At 45.6% G+C, this 21428-nt stretch overlaps 2 protein-coding genes across 10 annotated transcripts in view; one reads left to right on the top strand and one right to left on the bottom strand.

Moving 5' to 3' along the window:
• The window catches only part of LOC149351066 (vesicle-associated membrane protein-associated protein B-like), a 29231-nt gene extending 19259 nt beyond the window's left edge, over window positions 1-9972 (bottom strand). Inside the window, exons 1-5 of one of the 2 annotated variants that reach the window (XM_089580272.1) lie at window positions 9721-9971; window positions 4227-4379; window positions 3490-3593; window positions 2480-2560; window positions 1330-1410 (exon numbers count right to left, since the gene is read on the bottom strand). In XM_089580272.1, the coding sequence (XP_089436398.1) occupies window positions 1330-1410; window positions 2480-2560; window positions 3490-3593; window positions 4227-4379; window positions 9721-9772 (471 nt within the window). In that variant the 5' untranslated portion in view covers window positions 9773-9971. Of the gene's footprint in view, window positions 1-1329; window positions 1411-2479; window positions 2561-3489; window positions 3594-4226; window positions 4380-9720 lie in introns of both variants that reach the window. The other variant, XM_089580273.1, reaches the window with a different exon arrangement.
• A 190-nt stretch (window positions 9973-10162) lies between these two features.
• Window positions 10163-21428, top strand: part of LOC149351065 (uncharacterized) — a 60875-nt gene continuing 49609 nt past the window's right edge. For all 8 annotated transcript variants that reach the window (XR_016290501.1, XR_016290500.1, XR_016290502.1 and 5 more), the window contains exon 1: window positions 10163-10323. The gene's annotated coding sequence lies outside the window, so the exon portion shown is untranslated. The remainder of the gene's footprint in view (window positions 10324-21428) is intronic.

The raw sequence follows: 21428 nt of genomic DNA, 5'->3' as shown, positions 1-21428 counted from the left end.
AACAATGTGACTATAAGCAATTTTGTTGGTCCATAACAGCAATTAAAGGAATAAACTTGCGCACAGGGATTGAAGAAGAAAGAGACGCGAGGAGAGGACAGAGCACTCTCTCCTTTCTTTTTCAATCCGTTTGCGCAAGTTTATTCCTTTAATGTGATGAGCATGCAGTGTCTGCACACTGGGAGAATGAAACAACCACACGGACAGAAGGGAGGGAAAAGGGAAAAGTGCAAGCGCTGGAATGGTAAGATGAGATGCCTTCTAAAAAGGAAAACAGCAAAGCCACACTATTTGCGACGAAGCCCATCAATCATCATCAGGCCTGCCTATACACTGTCAGAGGTGAGCAGGTAACACTGCAGAGTGTGAGGAGGGCTGCTCGGATGATCACTTACTCTCCTGGTTTTACCTTAACATGGGCTCTGCGTCAGAGAGCCTGTCCAGATTAATCAATGTGAGCCCAGCTGTGTCTGAATTAATGAGCGACGCCACAGGCTTACAACGGCGTTGGCTGTAACTATGTCGGCAGTTCTAATTATCCGAATTTACAAACTAACAGGGCTCCCATTGACAGGGTTTTACTGAAAGAGCAGAATATCTACGAGTTTCAATACTGTTCTCCGTCCTCTCCTCTCAGCCTGCAGCAGTATGTACTTTGGCTAGAACATATCAAAATTAGACATGGACACTATCAAAAGTTAAATGTAGTTAATGTAAAAAGCCCTCAAGTACGAACAGACAACACTTGACATGCAGTAAAGATTCACATTTAAACCGGTAATGCAATAGGCAAGTGACGAAAATCAGAAGTTCTTCAATCTAGACTGGAACATGAACTTAGCTGTCACACTAAGCACGACATCTAGGTACATGGTCTGGTTGGTGAATAAATATCCAGATGACAAATAAAAATTAGATGTGCCACACTGCTTGTTTCCCAATTTGTTGAACATATTTCATGCAGGCAATCTACTTCATTAGAATGGCTCAGCTGAACTGCTATGCGATAACTATGTACAAACAAAACATTAGCACACAAAGAAGGAAAAACAACAACAGTGCCACTATGTCTGTTACTGCCTTGCATGCCCAACAGTGCCCACAATGTGCCATTAAAAAAAAATAAAGTGTCTTGAATGCCAATGCTTTAGACACCAACAGCACAGACCCCCCCCCAAAAAAAAAGAGAGCAAAACCACTAAGACTGAACACTGATTCCGTGCATTCCAGACGGAGGCCCGACTGATGTGTATAAGCAATGCGCATACACACTGCAATGGTCAAAGAAGGCAAGGGAGGGCAGTGAAGGGGCACCCGGGTGTAACTCACCTTGGGGGATTTTGGGGCACACTCTCCCTTAGGGGCAGCTCCCTTCTCATCCCCATGGGACGTGCTCACGTCTAGGTTATTCTACAGGAAAAGGGGGAAAACATTTCGGCCGCGGGACACACAGTGACCCAGAGAGAAAAGGAGGGGAAAGTTCCAGAGACCTTGCCACAAGATGTTGGGGCAGGGGAAGGGTAGACAAACACACCTACACACACCCATGCACATACACTGGTTTCAGTTAGTGATACGGTCTATAGCAGTGTGCCATACACCTTGTTACTCAGTGTATTCACTACATTCTACACACAAAAATACCATTCTGGCTATTAAATACACCTATGCTAGCAAGGAGTGGCAGTAGCAAAAGGGGCAAATCCTTGAAAAACAGCAAAAAAAAAACTGAATTATGCAGCAGAGCTGCCACCAAGTGAAACAACAAATCCAGCTTCAATGAAAGCTATAACACAGTATAGTACATTCTCTAGAGCATTCAGACTGTTTTTCACAACAGGAACTGCTGCTTTACATGCATTCAACAAGGAGGTAAAAAAAAAAAAATCTGTGACAGGGTGGCGCAGAATGGCCCATCTACTTGTGTGAAGAATGCAGCACTAGAGATAGCAAAAGGAAAAAAACCTGGCAAAATAAATGAAATGCAAGCAAAAATTTTACTCATCTAATTTATTAGCTTTAGTCCTATTTTGAAACACTCATCTACCCTTTACAACTGCATGACAACTGCATGCAATGGTCAATAGCTGAGCAGAATTCATTTGTTAGCTTCCGAACAATTTGTGCACATGTGTGCCCGTGCGCACATCCATGCATGCAAAAACATTGATAGGAAACACATAGGTTGCAACAAATGGCCAACCTAACAGCATTTAGTCTGATAATGAACTTTTTATGAATATCACTAGCTTACATATGACCAGTTAATACAAGCACGCACGCACACACATGCACACATAGACACATTTTGTATAGCCCTGCAGCCAAGAAACTGTCATGTCAAATAAAAGTGACAATAAAAACTGCGTTCCAGCACTATATTTATAGCTTCTTAAGAAGTGATTGTCTCTGCTTTTAAACCACCCACAACCCAACTTTTGAAAAAGGCTAAAAGAAATCAAGCATGACCAAAACTTACTTGTGGTGCAGCTTCAGTCGGCATTTCAAAGACGCACCTCAACTTCGAATCCATGAGACTTTCTGGATTGGCATCTCTCCACTGAAATAAAATACTAACTAACATAATCTGAACACTGAACTACTAAAGGAGTATTGAGAACTCCATCCAATTTTTGTTCTTGGTAAAAATCAATGCTATGGCTCCTTTGGGTATGCCGATGCTTGTCTGCAGCAAAAGTTGCATCTAATAATGAGAAAGGTGGATTTAAATATTTTCCCATCATTCGACTGAAACGACTCTGTGATAGCCACTTCATAGTGAATAGTGGTGTTGACGCACCACACTTTACTTGCACAATCGGCTGGAGATGACACCTGCCTTTCATTTTTTTCTTTCTATTTTCTAGCTTATGAGACCTCAGTCTTGAGTGAAAGTAAGAACTGATAAAGACCAACTTCAATCGGTGCTCAGTGTTCCTTCAAGACCTCCAAGTGCTACAAACCTAACCAAACGAGCAAAGTACACAAGAAAACCCCACAGGACCATGCCTTCTACAGAAAAGAAAAAGATGGAGCTAAACTTGTTAGTTTTTCCCAGCACAATTTAAAGGCATTAGTGGATTCCAAACTTTACCATTCTAGTTAAACTTGATAAATATCTGCAATACAGCCAGTAGAAATATGCAACACTGCTAACAGCTAGCACACAATTCTTATGAATTTGCAAATCTTCACAAAAGCAGGATAAAATCCCACCAGAGCTACAACAGTGTAGAACGAGAGGCATCCAAATATAGAAGTATTGTGCAGGTACTGCAAAAACGTCTTTAGCCTTCCAAGGTACACTTGCTTCACTGTGCAACCATGCCATGAAGCACAAATTAACGTGTACACACACACATGAAGTAGGTTAATCCTCTTTCAACTCAACAATCCATGCATTGAGGAAAGCTGTACTAGACATGTATGAAATTCAAGAACCAAGAGGCCGACAAGAACACAGGGGAATCAATGAAATGCATCACGCACCACAGTATCTTGGTTCACATCACCGTCTGGGGCAATCATAGTCTGGACCATAAACTTGTGCTTGTTTTTTTCCGTCGGATCATACTCGAATGGCTGCAGCATGACTGCGAGTCCAAATGGCAAATTAGGACTCGTGATTAAAGAAAAGAAAAAACGGGCTACTTGAGAATGCTTGACCACTTACAATCATTAAGTCTGTGCAAGTTAATGAAGGCCAACATAACCAGTAGGCCGTAAATGTACAAGGCTGAGCAGTAGAAACTGCAAATTTCAACTAACCAGTAGTCTGGCCTGGCATAAAAACTGTGCACAGGCTTGCCCAAACTTAGCTAGCTACCTTTGAACATTGAATGAATCCTGTTTCCTTAGTGATCTTATAATTCTCATCCCAATGAGCTGCATAAAACTGCTGGAAGAATGGCATCAAGGACACGCGCGACACGTGCTAGACAGATGCAAAGGCTAACACCAAAATAAGTGTGAATATACAATGCATATTGTACACATGCTCTGCTGTCTGCAAATAACATCTGCTACTACTAGCTTTAAGCACCTCTTGTTACACAACCTTTGTTACACAACTTTCACTGTACTTCCCAACTTTACGGTGCTTTACTTTTGCATGTTTGAGCTGTTACATTTGGCTCATTGTAACCTGATATCAGGCAATTGATAAGCTATTCAACACTAATGTAGTCGGTTCAGACTGACTTTAGAAACAGCCAGTGGATACCAACCAGCCACTTGGACGGCCTGCTTGGGTTCAAGGATGCCACTGTTGGGCCGTACGCAATAGCGCTTTGGTGCCGTTGTCTTTACTTTAAAGCAGATTCGCTTGTCTGTTGGGTTGGAAAGCTTTAGATGAGAGGTCACCACATCATTGAAAGGACCTGCGCAAAATGTCACAAACATTAAAAACAGTCTCTGAATTCTGCTCTAACAGATTCAGACAAATAATTACCACCAAAAATGGTTTCCAGCTCGGCAGAAAACACAAAAGCATTCAGAAAGCAGCACAGCTATGAAATGACTTGAATGAGGGCAGACAGCCAAAACAAAACTGCAAAATTTCAAGCCAGCATATGCAATTGCAGGTCTAAGTTATTCTTTATTCTACAAACATGCACAAACACCACAAATCTCAACGAGATTTGCAAATGAGATGCAGGTAAAAGCGGCATTATATTAGAGCCTGGAGACTACACTGGCTGAAGTCATACAAGAATAAGGGCACCATTTTAATACAGTACTGCTTCACAATTGCTGCAACTCAAGCGAGCAATATCAAGTCAGAAAGGTGCGGGTTGAAACAATATCAAAGGGTTTGCCCCTACTAGACTCTAGTCAATTACTACCCTAGTACAGACCAGAAGAAGCTTATTTCCATCACTCTTGATTTGAAACAAAAAGGTGTTTGAGGACAGTTATATAGTTCGCCCAAAATAAGTAAAATATGCCGTTGTCAGCGAGATCTAACTGCAGACGAAAACACTCAAATCACAATGGTCTTATCTGCTGGGGGGTGGAAATTATCAACAAGTTCCACATGCAACCTGTAGCAAACATGTTCACATCGCAAAAACAAAGCAACGTTTTGAGTTTTTAGAACTCACCACTACAAATTAATCTTGAACAAACCAAAGTGAATACCATGAACAAATTTGACATTTCCAAAAAGCCCCCATTTATAAGAACATCTCAAAAGAAGGGGAGGTAGAACTTTGGGCCAGCTAGTCATATACGCAGAAAGAAGCGCTCATCCCGGCTGCATTTTTTCTTGCAGCTTATCCAAAGTTGCGCTTCCCTTCTTTGAAAGAAGGAGTCAGGTATAAGAAGAATATCCCTCAAAAGTTGAAATCAATGACGCATAGATTCATTCAGCACTGGCCAAATTGCATTCACAGCCTTGAGCTCTACAATAGTGACTACACAAGGCACGCCCATTTCGTGCACGTAGGGGGGCTCACCCGGAAGCAACTCAAAAAGCGACCTGGAAATTTGCCCCCACTAGTACTTAAAAAAAAAAAAAGCCGAAATCCTTCACTCGAGAGCAAAGTCCAGCTAACCACATGAAAACCTACCCTTTCACACCCACTTTTTTGCTCCCCTCAACGTTTTTCAAAGCATTCTCTTCCCCCAACTGAGATTTGTCAATTTACTGCAAGTAGGTGACTTGTCCACTCAAGTACTGTGCACCAATATTAAGGAAGTGTGAATATTTGAGAATTTTGAATAGCGAATTGAATACCCATCTATTAGATTCATCGAACAAATTATATAGTGCATGTGCAAAATATTCATAACGAACCGAATATGCTCTCAAGTTTTTTAATACTTTCTGGATAAATGCCAGGAAGTTTGAATAAGGCCCACTGTATTTTTCTTCTTTGACTGTTCCAGAAACAGGAACCACGTCATCACCACGTACCATGCTTCCACAATCCGTATGTGCAGAATAGAGCGTTCAGCACCGGCGGCGACACGGTCAATTTGCATGACTGCATTCATAATGCTCACACATGCCCTCCGAGACTGGACGACCCAGCAAGGCCCAGGCAGGTTCAATAAACTCTACCTCTAGGCCCAACACCAGACCATGCCATACACGCGGCTCTCGCCCACCTCATACACAGAGATGTAGCACTAGTTCGATTCCCTTTTTAGCTAGACTAAAGAGGAACCTGAACTCGTCTTTTTACCGCGGGAACTCGACCTACACGTTCTGAGCATCCTTAGAAACTTCGAGTTATTGTCCTGTGCGGCTGATTTCTCTAATTTAAATCGGATTAAACGTACCACATTTTTTTGAACTCACTGCTGATGGCAGGAGGAGTGAACTAATATGGGAGTGCCTTTCAGGCAGTCGCGTGGCAGCTTCACTTTCCCTTTTATTTTGTTTTTTAGGTTTCCGTGAATAAATAGATCCAGTCAGAAACTGCATAGCTGCAAATTAGGCCTACGGAAATTAAAAATATGCGTGGACTCTTTGCTTTCACCAATCGCTGCGTATCACTCTGCCGATGGCAGAACGGCAAGCCGCCACAGGACTGGCTGAAAGGTTGGTTGACTCCTCCGACAGTCAGCGGCGAGTTCAAAAAAAGGTGGGAGCCGGGACGTTTAATCCGATTTAAATTAGGGAAATTGGCCGCACAGGACAATAATTCGAAGTTTCTGAGAATGCTCGGAACGTGTAGATAGAGTTCAGACGGTAAAAAGACAGGTTCAGATTCCTCTTCAGTGCACCTTAAGGTTATTCCCAACAAAAAATCTGAGTTATAACTTTACACACGTCAATTTTAGGAACACTATATGCTGTTTTAACATCTTATGATGCTACAACATGATTTTTCAACACTGGTTCATTCCTGGCAGAGTATTGAATGTCATCATTCCAAAAGCACAAAGTTATGAAATCATAGCCTGAAGATGCACAGTTCCAAATCCTGTGACCAGCTTAGAAACCAAGACTCTCAAAGTCTGGTACAAACCATATATGTGGCAAGCACTTACACTATTGAAGGAAAACTAATTCAAGCCTTTGGCCAGACAATTCAGTGATGCAACACCTTCAATTGTGTAAATGCCAAACATCAAGTGCAGAACACTTACCATAGCATATTGCTGTCAAGTTCTAACAAGGAATGGAAACGGAACATAATGCTGTCCATACGTGCCGGCCTAAAGACAGCAAGCCCACATCCTACCTCCACAAAAAGACTTGATATAAGAGACTTAGCGTAGCGTAGACGCATACCGGCTTACCAGATGCCAGCTGCACACGTGCAGTGGCCCCGCCTGGCTGCAGCCATTACACTGCACTTATGCAGCCAGCGTCCGGTAAACCAGTATACGTCTATGCTAACAGGTCTCTGGTATTTGCTAAACCTATCTATTCTGACATTGGTGAAAACAGCGCGAAAGAAGAAGCCCGAAGGCGAAACGAGGAAGTGACAGGAAAGAGCGCTCTTTCCTGTCACTTCCTCGTTTCGCCTTCGGGCTTCTTCTTTCGCGCTGTTTTCACCAATGTCAGAATGGACCAACTAGCCCAGCAAAAAGTTCTGCTAGAAAACCTATAGTGACAATCATAGCAAATCTGCTTTAGTAGTGTTCATGATAACATAAACATGCACCACTAAATTGTGCAAATGAAGAGGAAGTTGCTTGGCAGTGCTGAAATTAGCTACGGAATTTTTGGTTCACTTGGACTAAGTGCTTCTTATTTGTATGGGGCCTGGCACTTTGTGACATTGCAATATGTGACACACAAGGACAACTTTGACGGCCATATAGCCGTTTAAACAATGAGTTGATCACATATCTTTAGCTTCTCTCTGCTGCAATAAATCGCTGTCAAAATAACAAACAAAACAATTTCAAAACAGCAATATGCAAAACACTACTGCACATCCAGAAGGTGTGCTTCGTATGATGTAGGGATGACTAACGTTTCTGGCGCTGCTGTGAACATGCTACATGCCTAAAAGCAATGAACCAGCTTGTGTCTGAAATAACAAGACCAACACTTTTCATTCATCAGCATGGTCAGAGTATCAACAAGTAGGCAAGTAAGGTCAAGGAAGGGGACTTTTAAAAACCCCATTTGTGCAGAAACAAGGCTTTGCACAGTGGCAAAGCAGGTTATATTCTAGAGAACCTAGAATAAAAATACTCCCAAGGTTAATAGAAAGTGTCACTCTTTACAGGAATTAAAACTGAAAATTTCACCATGCACTGTGACCAAGCACGACAACAAAGTGCACATATGGCCATAGTACGGCCCGATAACAGGCTGCCTACCATAGTGCAAGAATGAGGAATGCCCACAGCACAATTTTCTCAGATAATCGGCAGAAGTATTTGGGAAGCACAGCTGAGTCAATCTGTTGTACAACTGTAATGCTGAGAATTAATGACTGAAGAACAAGAAAGTGACAAAAGCATATCTGACTCGGCGCCTGACCAGCAATGACAGATTCTAAGCAAGTAAAAATTCAATCGCACCATTTCTTCTGTATATTGACTAAAAGCTGCAGATCAATCCTTCGTTACGCGGTGAGTTTTCTCACGGAAAGCAGACGGCTAGTACCGCAGACATCAACACAGGTAGGCGGCACTCGTCAAGGTCGCAACGCGTGCTGCCGGCCACGCCAGTTGAGAGAACGCCATGTCCTGGGTTACTTAATTTTGCACGTTATAAGATTACGTAAACAATTATGTAAACAGCGAAAATAAACGGTTGATGGTTTCACTAGGGCGAGAAAAAAAAAAAAAGAAACGAGGAAATTAAGCCGGAGCTGGCACGCCGGCCTGGACGCTGTCAATCCCCGCAAGATATGCCCACACACCAGTGCCGACATAACAACAAAACGTCATAGTTTCATTACAGCTCGTAGCAGGCAGATTCTTTACCGTCGAATTTAAAGGACGGTCAGTATGAACACGTATAGGCTTCCAACTACAGACACGTACGGCCGGCACGCGCATGATGTTACACAGCTACATGGCTGGCGGTGCATTACGCACAAGCCAAAATTAGACACCGGAATTTGGGGCCACGCGTAATGTTTCTAAAACCAAAACCACGAATGTACTTTTCTTTTCAACAGGCAATTTTAGTTAACGACTGCGAACAAGAGTACGCGTTGCTTCCTTATTGTGGGCAGTCGAGATATTTAGGGTTCTTGTAGCTTTTTTTTTTTCCCAAGAAGATAAAAGTCAGCACGACAAAAGCTCGATCAGCAGGTAACGTTTACATGAGCTACATTTAACAAGTTTACCGTAAAAGAGAAAGAAAAAAGTTCGGGGGGGGGGGGGGGGGGGGGGGGGGGGGCGCGAGCGGACAGGGCACTAGGGTCCCCTCCCAAGTTTGGAAGAAGCCTAGAAGTGCCCTCGTCCGTCTATCACTTCCGTGTAAAGAACTGATGCCATGAGCGAACACTGCAATCATGTACGTACTGCTCGTCAAAGATGCAATGATAAGAATGCAAGAAGGGTTTCGCCCGTTCAGGTGCAAAGACGACACGCAAGCCGTGAAGTTCTTGCGACCAAAGAACTGTTACAACAATCGTTTAAGTTCGCCAAACAATCGTCCTAAGATGCGGCCTACACATTGGGGTATCTGCAAAACAGAAGATGCGTGAAAATTTTAAGAACTGCACAGCAGACGCTGGCCGTCAATATGGCCCCCGCATGTCGCCAAACTTGTTCGAAAACCGTACTTGAGCCGTGTACCTTTGAAGTGGAGCTCGGAGTCAGGCTCCAGCTGTAGGACTTGCTTGCTCATGATCTTCCGTGCTCTGCGAAGGACCTAGACAACGAAATGCGTCACGATATGTCTATTTATCCTTGTTTCTTCGGCCCAATAGGCCTAGATCATCCGACCGTCAGCGTCCGATATACGAACATGAGCGCATGCGTCGAGAAGGAAAATTTCAGCACAATCCGGGACACGTTACGAAAAAGATTGAGCGGCTGGTTGTTTGGTAGCGCTAGTGGCGCCCGTGGAAGGCAGCGCGCAAGTGGTCAATAAATTTACAGTTACAAATGAATTATTAAATAAAATAATTATGAGCATAATTTTTGCTATAATGAATTAAAATAAGTTGTTAATTGGTGTGCTTCACTTTATTTAATAACAACATAACGCCAGCGATGCGTGCCTTTGCGGTTTTTCTTTCAGCTCGTTGCTGCGTTCGCTTGTCGTTTACGTTCGCAGAGCGTTGGTTTCTGTATTTCTGTGTGACCTGAAATTGCGAGGTTTTTAGCTTGTCTGCTAGTAACTTGCCGTTGGAAGGCCTACTGATAAAGCGAATTCGAGAGTGCAGCGATCTTAAGGTAAGCTCGCGCCGTATCGTTCTTCGTTAATGCTCGCAGTCTGCTTTGGCGTTGTGGGGAGGGCTCTGTGGCTCCATTATCTTATTCCGGGGTAGCGTCGGTGCGCAGATATCATTTCCTGTTTTGTTTAATGCCTAGTCATAAGGTTTTGCTTGAACGCATGCTCATACGCACAGTAACCAAATATTTTCTCTTCTTGTTTTTGCCAGTCTCTTCGTTTTAGTTGCCTACAGTAAGAAAAAAAAATTGCAACGAACGCTTTCTGTTAGCTTGAACTGTCATCCGCTCGAGCACCCGCTTTTGTGTGCAGTCGTCGAGCGATACCGTGAAATGTCATCTAGAAAAATGTCTGCTGGTAGCAATTTTTCCCGCGGTTTATAGCACTGACTTTGTGCAGATGTAAGGCTTGCTGCCCAGGGAACCCTGTTCACTCAGTCGATCGTCGCTTTAGCAGCAATTCCCTCGTTGCAGTTGCATAATGGCGGCGACGTGCACGCGTACTTTCACCTTTAGATACCTTTAAGCAAAATGGCAGGCTTCACGGAACAACCAAACCGCAGCGGTGGCTCAGTAGTTATGGTTTGGTTTATGGGTTTAAACGTCCCAAAGCGACTCAGGCTATGAGGGACGCCGTAGTGAAGGGCTCCGGAAATTTCGACCCCCCGGGGGGTCTTTAACGAGCACTGACATCGCACAGTACACGGGTCTCTAGAATTTCGCCTCCATCGAAATTCGACCGCTGCGGCCGGGACCGAACCCGCGTCTTTTGGGTCAGCAGCCGAGCATCATAACCACTGAGCCACCGCGGCGGCTTCAGTAGTTATGATGTTTGGCTGTTCCAAGAGACGCGAGTTAGATCCCGGCCGCGGCGGTCGCATTTCGATAGAGGCGACATGCCAGAGGCCCGTGTGCTACAGTGTGCGATGTCGGCGAACGTTAAAGAACCCCGGGTGGTCGAAGTTATCCGGAGCCTTTACTACGGCGTCCCTCATAGCCTGAGTCACTTTGGGACGTTAAACCCCATAAACCTAAGCCTACCAACCAACATCTGGATACTTTCATTGTTTTGAGAAGTTTTCCCAGTAAAAAAAAAACAAAAAAAAAACAGGTAATTGGGCATACCATTTGGTTCCAGTTGGACCAATAGACGATATGCGAAATGCGCAGCGCCATCTCTCAGCGCTCCGAGAACTAAGTCCTCCATGTTGGTACGGTACAGAAAAAGAAACCGCTGCCCAGCGTTGGGCTAAAACGGCTGCGCTTCGTTTGAAAAGTAAAATGCCGATGCAGTGTTGCGCTACCCTCTCCACTGTGAAAAGACACTACAATGCGTGCCAGAACTAGGTGCGTTCCAGCTTTTCGCTCTTCTATTTTTTTTTACTCAGTCCCAACGTTTTAGTAACACAAAACGCCATGCGAGGTATCATGTGTCAGCACGCGGATCAGTGCGCAGCTTTCACTTTCTGCGCTGATTTCTGACAAATCTCTCGAGGTGATTTGCGTTTAAATTAAGATAAGGACCACAGCCTTTGTTGTCTCTGATCAAAATTAGAAGCCGATTTCGTGCATTTATCAACTCTCCGGTGGGGAGTGAATATATAAATACGCATACTTGAACAACGTAATAGAGAAGGTAATTTTTTTGAGCGGGCCAATCGCTCGTGCCGTGGTGAAATAAGTTCACTCGAAGAACCATATGCCGATTACTGCTTAGTTTGCTACGTGTTCAGTTAAGTTTTTCCCGTGTTCAATTAGTTTTAGAAGGGCGAGCAAACTCTCTGGACCATACGCATATGTTATGCGCGTTAAGGAGTCTTTGTGAAGCAATACACTCTACGTATAAAAAGTGAGGTGCGAATGCTTTATTTCTTGAGGATTCCTATACCTTCGATATCTGCAGCGCTGAAAATCTAAAAAAAAAGAAGCAAATAATATAGCGACTTTATTATGAAGGAGGGACGCATTTCTAAGCTAGAAAGTACGTGCAACAGTGTTCTGAAAACGCTTCGGGCCATCAGATTTTTTTATCGTGGCAAGCTCCAAGAGCTTGCTTCGCAACAAAGCCATTTGTCCAAGTTTGGGAGTAAGCTAATTAAGTTTCGGAAGCAACCGAACATGCTAATTTCGCCCCTGCATACACAGCTTGACCAGCGTATCGAGTCCGTGCATGCACCTGCAGCTGTAGCATCTTTCTCTAATCAAGCCGCCGCGGTGGCTCAGTGCTTATCTGAAAAAAAAAAAAAAAAAAAGCTGCGTCTTTGCTTAATGTATTTTGAATTATATGTGCATGCCTACTTTCCTCTTGTTAATGTCGACTGACTGAGTCTTAAGCAGGACGCGGTTTCAACGAATTGTGGCGAAAATCAACCGACGCCAGGCTCTGAAACGGTGACGTTGAAAACCACGGATGCGCACTGCACATTACAGTAAAGGAATCGAATTACGCAGCTGGTCGAGGGTCTTGTGTGATTATACTGCAATGCACGAAGCTCCTGTCGTCGGCGCGAATGAAAGTTCGCACTGTCACAGAAGTTTGTAACACACGTGCGCACTCACCGCAAAATAACCGCTCGCTACCCTACCAGATGAATTCGCGTCCACCTGGGAATAAAATAGCCATGATAATGCGTGATGCTTGAACTGGTGCTTTAATGCGAGCATTAAAATGACAACAGCACACGGTCACGGTTCGACTTTCCAACCCACTTTCGAGTGCCGATTATTGCGATCATCAGCGCCAGACTTCAAGCGAAGCTGAGGACGCGGTAGGAGTAAGCTGGCGCTTATTGAAAGCACCTACATTTGGTCAAAGATCAGCTGTGAAAACAACGCAGCAGCTGAAGCTTGCCTGTTGAAATTCCACTCGCAAGAAGAAAGTACGCATAGCAAACGATGCACCAGCTCGACGAGCTCGACCGAGCCAAGATGGAAACCGGAAGTTGTGGGCGCGGTGTTGCCAGACCGCCAAGCAATTTCGCATATCATCTATTGGTCAGCCAATAGACCGATTTCACAAAACCTACTACGCATGCGCACGTTTACCGGAAGTAGCCAGCCGCCATCTTGGTTGTAGTCTTTCGTGGCGTCGTCTGCACGACAGCCAACTTTGCATCTTGATTGGCATTATACCCGCTCGCAGCAACTTTCTGCCGTTTCATTTATTGTGTTGAGCTAAAGGAAACAGTGCCACGATGGAGTTTCGAGTTGTGCAGTGCTAATCGCAGCAGGGGCAGGGCGGAGAGGGTGGTCAGTTGCTGCATGAAGTGGAGTGACTGCGGCGACAACGCTGAGCTTATTACTCGAAGCTTGCTTTTGAAAATGTTGCATACAGGTGACGATGAAAACTCTCTTGACCGTCACTTTCGTTCATTTCGCCAGCAAAACATTTCAACGCCTAGTGATGTACACGTTTTAACGTCATCAGACAGTGTTTACATTTCCAGCCATCTCATTTTGCGGTTTCAGTATACATAGCTTGCATCGACGTCACATCCGGTGGCCGCCGGTTGCGAGTCGGCCATGCTGCTGAACCACTGCCAGACAGCCTCCAGCTTACCGCTGCCTATGCTACCTCGCAACGTGTAGGTTCTCGTCCTTCTGTAGATTCAGTATCGTTTTGTGTGCCACCCTTGGCTGCTCCAACCGTAGCGACAGCTCCAGCTGAAAGAAGTAGCTGATTAACACGAACTTCTTCCGCATTCATAAGATAATCGTAGGCATGCAAGTGCGAGCGCTCCAAGACTCTTAGTACGAATCGGCGCGCGCTGGCTCGCATTAAGTGCGACAATTTGGATGCCGAAAACTCTGATTTAATTGTGTGCGGAGTGCACTTTGTGACAGGTAAGAGGCTTGTATCGTCAACTAAATGTTTGCAAAAATGTCGGAAGCAATGGCTACACCTTGAAGTGAATGTTGCTGTTTTGATTGACGCCATCCGATTTGTCTGACAACACAAACCCAGACTGGGTGCCGCATCGCTGCATCCTAGCTACAGCACTAGGCAAGCCGGTTCGGATTGGCACAACTGCAGCGAGCAATGACGGCAGAGAAAGCGGCGTGCCGAGGCCGAGCTTTTCATCTCGTACGCGCATCGCAGACAAGCTTCTCCCCCATCTGCTGTAGAAATCGTTGTGTACCTCCATTGATTCGAAGGCTTTCATTTCTTCAACTTCACAAAGCTGGAAAGAGTAAACGATACCCCCCTGGGTCACTTCAGGGCACGCATCAACGCCCATCGTCGGCTCGACTCCCGATCGCAGTGTGTACGGACCTATATCGTTGCAAATTTTACTTTGTCTGCTTAGCGTACACGCGCCGATCGAATAAGTTCAGACCAGTAGCCTGCACTGAATGGTTCATTCCTCTGTGGAGTAGGGATCACGCCCGAATGATAAGAAAATAATCCAAAACGTCCGAGGAGTGGTCGGGCATCACAGGGCGGACGGGCAGGGACGGCGGTATGGTTCGGCAGCATGGCCGCAAGCGCTTGATGAGGGCGGAAGTGATGTCACGTGCAAGCTATGCATTCGCTGTATTCATCTGGGCATTCGCTATAGACCTGTCACACTGCGTTTGTAGTCTTTATTTTTTCATCATGGCCTTTTTCGAAAACTGGCCATGCGGTAGTTTTTTTTTTATTCACATAGATGTATCCACGACATGCTCGGCGGGTTACCAGCAGGAAAGCTGAACAGCTTGAGTGGGCTGTGCTGTTTTTCTATATGGAGTTGTGACAACTGCTTCAGTTCAGTGCTAAATGAGAAAAGGAGAAGCCAATCGGGGAGGTTTTGAGTTCGCTAAATTAGGGTTGAATTGTTTTTAATTTCGTGACTAATAGTTTTATTTTGTTACAACACTAATTACTTTTTATTTAGGTTAATATTATCTTTGCTGCCAGGGGCGCCTCCCGTACGACTCACTCTCACTATTTTCTCAGTATGAGTCTGAACACGTTGACTGATCTGTAAACACCAGATGGCCTTTCTATTTTGCGAAAATACTGAGCAAAATGTGTGCGATATTCCGACATAAATGGTACGTGGGTGAAATGGCGATATCATGTATGCTTAATGACTGATATGCAGCTAAACGTCGGGGATTATTCCACATTTCCACGGTTTTATGGCCTCGCTTTCTCATTCCGTGAAATAGAGGAAGCGCTATCGCTAGTATGGCAACTCGAGATATCAGGAATGGATGCGCGCATCAAACATGCATTGTGTATTCTTGAATATTACAATAAAACTTAGCACAGTTGTTCACTTACAACCTTACATCGGGCAGAAATCGCTGCAAAAACGGCTTGATGACGCAGCACGTAGGTAAATCCGATCGCCTTCTTTTTGGCAATTTAAGGGACTGCCTCAGTGCTAAGCGGTGCAAAGGCAATTTAGACAGCTTCAGAACTTGCAAATTTGCCATTTGTCAATTCCATTGATCAACAGGAACAAGACGGCTAAATGTACTGACCAGGACTTCGGCTGCCTCTCGTGAACAGCTTCTACGCGATGCCTTGGGCGCATTTTCTCTTCGAGAAAACGAAAAATCCGCAACCCTCTGCTTCGCACAGTTGTCGGTGCTCATGAAACCCCTTAGGTGAACCCACTTGCCCAAAAAATCCAGCATTGATGCAGAAAAACATTGTGGGGCGACGCTAATAGGGCCGCTTCTCACACGTGCGTCATGCACCGTGCCGGCGAGGCTGCTGGCTGGAGTACCACAACTCCCATAGTGCATCGCGGTAGCGGTGGCGTAGCGCAACTGCTCGTGAAATTGGTCTACCTCATGAATCCAACTGGGTAGTCCATTTGGTCATGGCCGGGCTAGAGGGGCGACGTGCGTGCAACCTTGGCCAGTTCGGCTGACTGAACCGGCTTTGGTGTAGCTGCTTGACATTTGCTTTGATCTTCCAACTCATCGTGAAACTTTTTAGAGTGTGGCAGCCACTTGTTCAGCATCAATACCAGGCGTCTCGGCTTCGTTCGGGCTTAATGACTTGACCTTCACAATCCCATCAAGGGCAGCCGTAACGGCCCTGGCATCCAGTTGATCGTTGCTACCGCACATTTGTTGGATTATTCCATAAAGTGCTTAAATTGGATCGCTATTTAATTTCTTCGTCAGCACATAACTGACACCTTTCTGCAGCAAGAGGCGTGTTGTTTCCACAGTGGACTGCGTTGCGAAGAGCAAGGCTTGAAATGTCTCTTCTGTGAGTGCGCCGTTGCCTGTGGCGATTGAACATGACTGTACGTTCTTTATATATACACTGAACTCGTTTTCTAGCCACAGCAGACGATGATCGTACGTATTATAGATCGCCGCCTTGTAGCATGGTGAGGGGGTTTTTGGTTTTTCTCGATGTAGCAGTTAAGTCGATGTAAGATCACGTGCTCCATGAGTTTACCGGTGCAGGAGGTGAGAGAGATGGGTCTCATATTCTTAAGGTGTAATTGTTAGGCGTGGTTCTAATTGTTAGGCTTGGGGATGAAAGTTATTTTAGCTGATTTCCATTCCGGGGGCAGAGTGCCCTGCTCCCATTGTTGATTCATATACCAAGCGAGAGCGGCTAATGATTTGGCATCTAAATTTCGGAGCGCTTTGTTAGTTATTCCATCGAGATCTGGGGCAGATGGGGTGCGAAGCTGCCCTAGGGCAGCCCATACCTCCGCCTCTTTGATGGGAGCGTCCAAGTCTGAATTGGGAGTTCTTTTGTAGGTCGGTAATTGTTCCTGCTTTAGGTCGGGGAGGTATATGGCTTTAAGAGCTACTTCAAGGTACTCTGCAAGGTACTCGTGCAGGAGTTTGCTGATTTGTTTATTTTTCGACCGAGAGGAACATGGGTTTAACATATGGCGGAGGAGGGACCACGAGTTCATGTGGAAAGTGCCGTCTAGTCGGTTGCATAACTGATTCCATTGCTGTGACGAAAGCTCAGCCGCTTGTTCGGTGATGAGCTGGAGCGTTTGCGCTATTTCCCGTTTTAGATTGCGGTTATGCTTTTGTTTGAGCCATCGTTTCTCCAAATTCTGATAGGCCTCCCAGAGGTGGAGTAGCCTGCTGTTTACTGGGGCAGCAATATGTTCTGCCGGGGCCAATTTTTCGCTAAGAGCTACGTCTCGTTGGAGCTTAGAAGCCCAGTCCATGTAGTCCTGAATTTCTGGTGCCGGGTTTTCGTCTCTAATTTCGCGGAACTTGTCCCAGTCTACAATAGGTTTAATGTGGAACTGTGGCCGTAAACTGGCACACGGCAGTGTAATTGATGGGATGTAATGATTGCTGCCAAGGTTGATTCCCATGTGAGTCCAGTTAGCTTGACGGGTGTTCTTAGTGTAAGTAAGGTCTGAGCTGGTATTTCTGCTTACACTGTTGCCAATGCATGTGGGTAGCGTGCAGTCAGTGACTAGGGTGCACCTGTTTTGCTGAATGTATTGAGAGAGGCTGGTGCCCTTGCGAGGGTTCTTATTATATCCCCAGTCTACGTGTGGCGCATTAAAATCACCCGTTACCACTATAGGAGCGGAGCCTGCCATTTGGATGGCCCTGTCAGTTGCTTCAAATGCAGCAGTGAGGTTATCTTTAGGATGAGAATAGATATTTAAAATAAAATACGTGACTTGTCCTGTACGACGCGGAAGGAGCTCAAGAGGAGTGTAGTCAGAGTAGAGGTGAGAGAGATCGTGAACTGTATACTCGACATTTCTCTGGATATATGTCATAACCCACTGGGAAGTAGATTGGGAGTGTATAGCCTGATAGCAGAAAAGCTTGCATGCTTTTAAATGCTCTTGTGCGCAGATGATATGTGGGTGGGTGTACACTGCTATAGGTAAAGTGAGAGACTGTCTCTCTTCCTTTGCAACCCGCGGCAGTTCCATTGCAATATGCAGAGTGAAGAGAGGGAGGATGTGGAAAGGGTGCAGGAGGCGATGCGCTCAGTCGTCTGACGCTTGCCATGGAAGAGGAATCTTCGGCCGCCGCTCAGCGGTGGTATAGGCAGCAGAAGATCAACTCGCCGAATCCCGAAGTTGTCGCTTGGTACTGGATGGGCAAGCAGAGGGTGAACGAGCTGAGGAAAGCAAGTGAGCAGCCAAGACGCCCGAAGAGCGCGAAGAACGGCTAGCCAAGCGGAGACTCCAAACTGCGGAATGCAAGAAGTGCCTAGCCGCTGTGTCGCGATAACAGCAACCAAACGGAAGAAGAAGTGAAGGGCCATCGGCTGACCGAGCACACCATTCGGATAAGTGCGAGGTACAGAACGTTATAGACGCCAAGCCGTGGTAGCTTTCGCTCTGTAACGAGGTTCAAGAGTAGTTGAGCCACAGCTATTTTTTTTATTGAAAGCATTGGGGTTTAAGGGCAGTGAAGGAAAAGTAGATTTTAAGCGGATAGAAATAACCAAGCGAAGGTTATCTGGATGGTGGCTAAAACCAAGACAAGATTTAAATTTTAAAGGGACACTGAGGAGAAATTGAAGTTGGCTTGTATCGACAGAATACCAGCTCCTGATTACAAAAACGCCACTCATACTGACAACAAAGCTCTTGTAACGTAGAAAAGAGCAAGAACCAAAATACAGGTATCGCCGCCACAGGCCAAACTTGCAAGTACAAGCGTGATGACGTCATAGGACAAAACAGTGTTGCTAGAACCAATGGTTCTAGCAACACTAGGACACGAGAAGCCACAAATCACTGAGGCGCAGCCAATGCATGCACAAATCTCCTAGACGTCGCCAGATGGCGCCACGAACCCGGCAGCCTGCAGCATCGGGACCAATCAGCGCCTGCTCACCGGCGGTAGGCGGGCTCCTGGTATTCCGCTAACGGTAACAAGGTACACAGTATGCTAAAAGTGTCTATTTGCGAGAACTTCGTTGACGACTTCGAGAACGGGATCCATCGTAACGCTGGTGCAAACGTAAATGAAGAGACAGTAGCGACGGCCGCAATAGCCGATAGATGCCTTCAACGTGCGGCCGGCGGTAGCTTTCATTTCGGCTGGTGCTAGGCCGCACCGCTAGCTGCCAGAAATCACGGAGTCTGCGTTACGTCATGTGCACGTCATGTTTGACGTCACTTAGTCCTGTGTCATCATAAGAGAATCCAAAGTTTGAATCAGAGCGGCGGGAAAAATTTTTCACCTTCGAATCCAAATTTCTTAGAAATAAATGCATCTTTCGCTGCCGGCCAAGTGGCAACAAAGCCATGAAATGCCAAACTATCGGATTTTGCTATAAAAAAAAACATTAATAGAGCTCTCCTCACTGTCCCTTTAACAAGTCATGGCTAGGTGACGTGAGCCACCGCCCAATTTAAATGGTTCAGCATTATCCATCCACTCATCCGTCCATCTGTCCGTCCGTGAGTGCATCTCAATGCATGAACATTCGGTTCTCTGCTTCCACGTTGTGGTGGACACTGTGCACGAACAAGTTCCGCTAAAACTAGGCTTAAAACTAGGCTTTTGTGTTGCAGTGTGATACCTGCCGTGGTGATCTTTGGGAAGGCTACCGTGGTGGCATGGACGTAGGACTCGCTGTGATTTTGGGCAATGCATGCCTTGTATCAACTGCAGTTCGGGCTAGCAGACTTGCGTTGATTAAATTGCACTTTTTGAAGCTTCTTCAGTGCATGTTCACCTGGGCCTGTTTGGTTTCAAAGGGCTTAATGTCCCAAAGTGACTCTGGCTATAAGGATGCCGTAGGCGAGGGCTGGAGTGCTGCAGATAATTTCGACCACCTAGGGTTCTTTAATGTGCCCTGATATCGCACAGTACACAGGCCTCTAGCATTTCGCCTTCATCTAAATGCAACCACCGCGGCTGGGTTTAAACCCTTGTCTTTTGGGTCAGCAGCTGAGCACCATAACCACTGAGCCACTGCGGTGGCTTTGCCTGGACCTGTGGTGCGGGGTAATCCCCAGAGCAAATAGAGTATGGCAACCGAGAGACCAGGTCTGTTGTATAGTTAGCAGTTTCACATTGCGTGGATGTATGTTTCTGAGAAGTGTACATGGTCATCATCTAAGGAGACTGATGCAGTGATCGTCAGAACTGCTGTCCTGGTTTGGCCTCCTGGCTATCCGAAAATTTACCATCAAGCTGCAACTAAATGTGTTTCGTGCCTAATCTTGTTTGTTTGTTGCACAGAATTGCTATTTTGCCGTCACGGAGTGACACATGTGCTATTGAGGGAAGCCGCGGTGGAAGGCTCCGGATTAATTCAGACCACTTGGGATGCATTAATGTGCACTGACCTCACAGAGCACATGGGCACCTTTTGCGTTTTGACTCCATTGAAACGTGGGTGCCACAGGCGGGATTGAACCCATGTGCTATGGCGGCAGCCAAGTGCTCTGACCACTCGGGTTCAAAAAAGTATGTAGGTCACAATGCCAGCAAACAAACTAACGGCAGTCTGGACCCTCCCTTGTCGGCTTGTATCACTCCTCACTTTCCGAAGAACCTTCTACATAAGCACACTAGGTGCGAGGTGGCACGGTGGCGCAGAAAATAATTTCAGTCAACGATCTCGTGGCCTTCAGCAGTTTGCATCCGCCACAAAACACAGTGGTATGAAAGGCAGAAAATATGCTGGCAGTTTTTGTAACAAATATACAGGTGCATAATCTCCAAGACTTTCGAATGATTGGTGGTGCATTTAAGCATGCGCACTGCAATTCTGCGCAATTGACATCCACCAAGTCCAGTTTGCAGCCTCAAGTATTTTATCTTTTCGCGTGCATGCCGGTCTACCCTTCCTTAAACATCTTTAGCCACTCAGCATTGTCGATGTTGGCGTAAAGGATGAACTTGGGAGGAACAACTGTGGCATTTTTGCAAATCACTTTCACGTCGCTTAGCTAAAAGTGCACTGTACTAACTACTAAAGCATCGCAGATATCACCACTAAAGCATAGCACTGATGGCTTCCTTTTGCTCCCAGCGCTCGTGCGTATAGGGGTGGAGTTTTGCTACCAAGCACGAGAACACGGGGCCGATTCCCGGCTTCGGAGGCAGTATTTGTGATGCAGGTGAAGTGCACAAATGCCCTTGAGATTTCTGTGCACATCAAAGAAGCCAGATTGCCAAAGTTAACCATCTTC

Source organism: Amblyomma mixtum, chromosome 3 (assembly GCF_055824585.1).
Source record: "Amblyomma mixtum isolate Tamu chromosome 3, ASM5582458v1, whole genome shotgun sequence".
Lineage (NCBI taxonomy): Eukaryota > Metazoa > Arthropoda > Arachnida > Ixodida > Ixodidae > Amblyomma > Amblyomma mixtum.
This window is presented reverse-complemented; position numbering and strand designations above follow the sequence as displayed.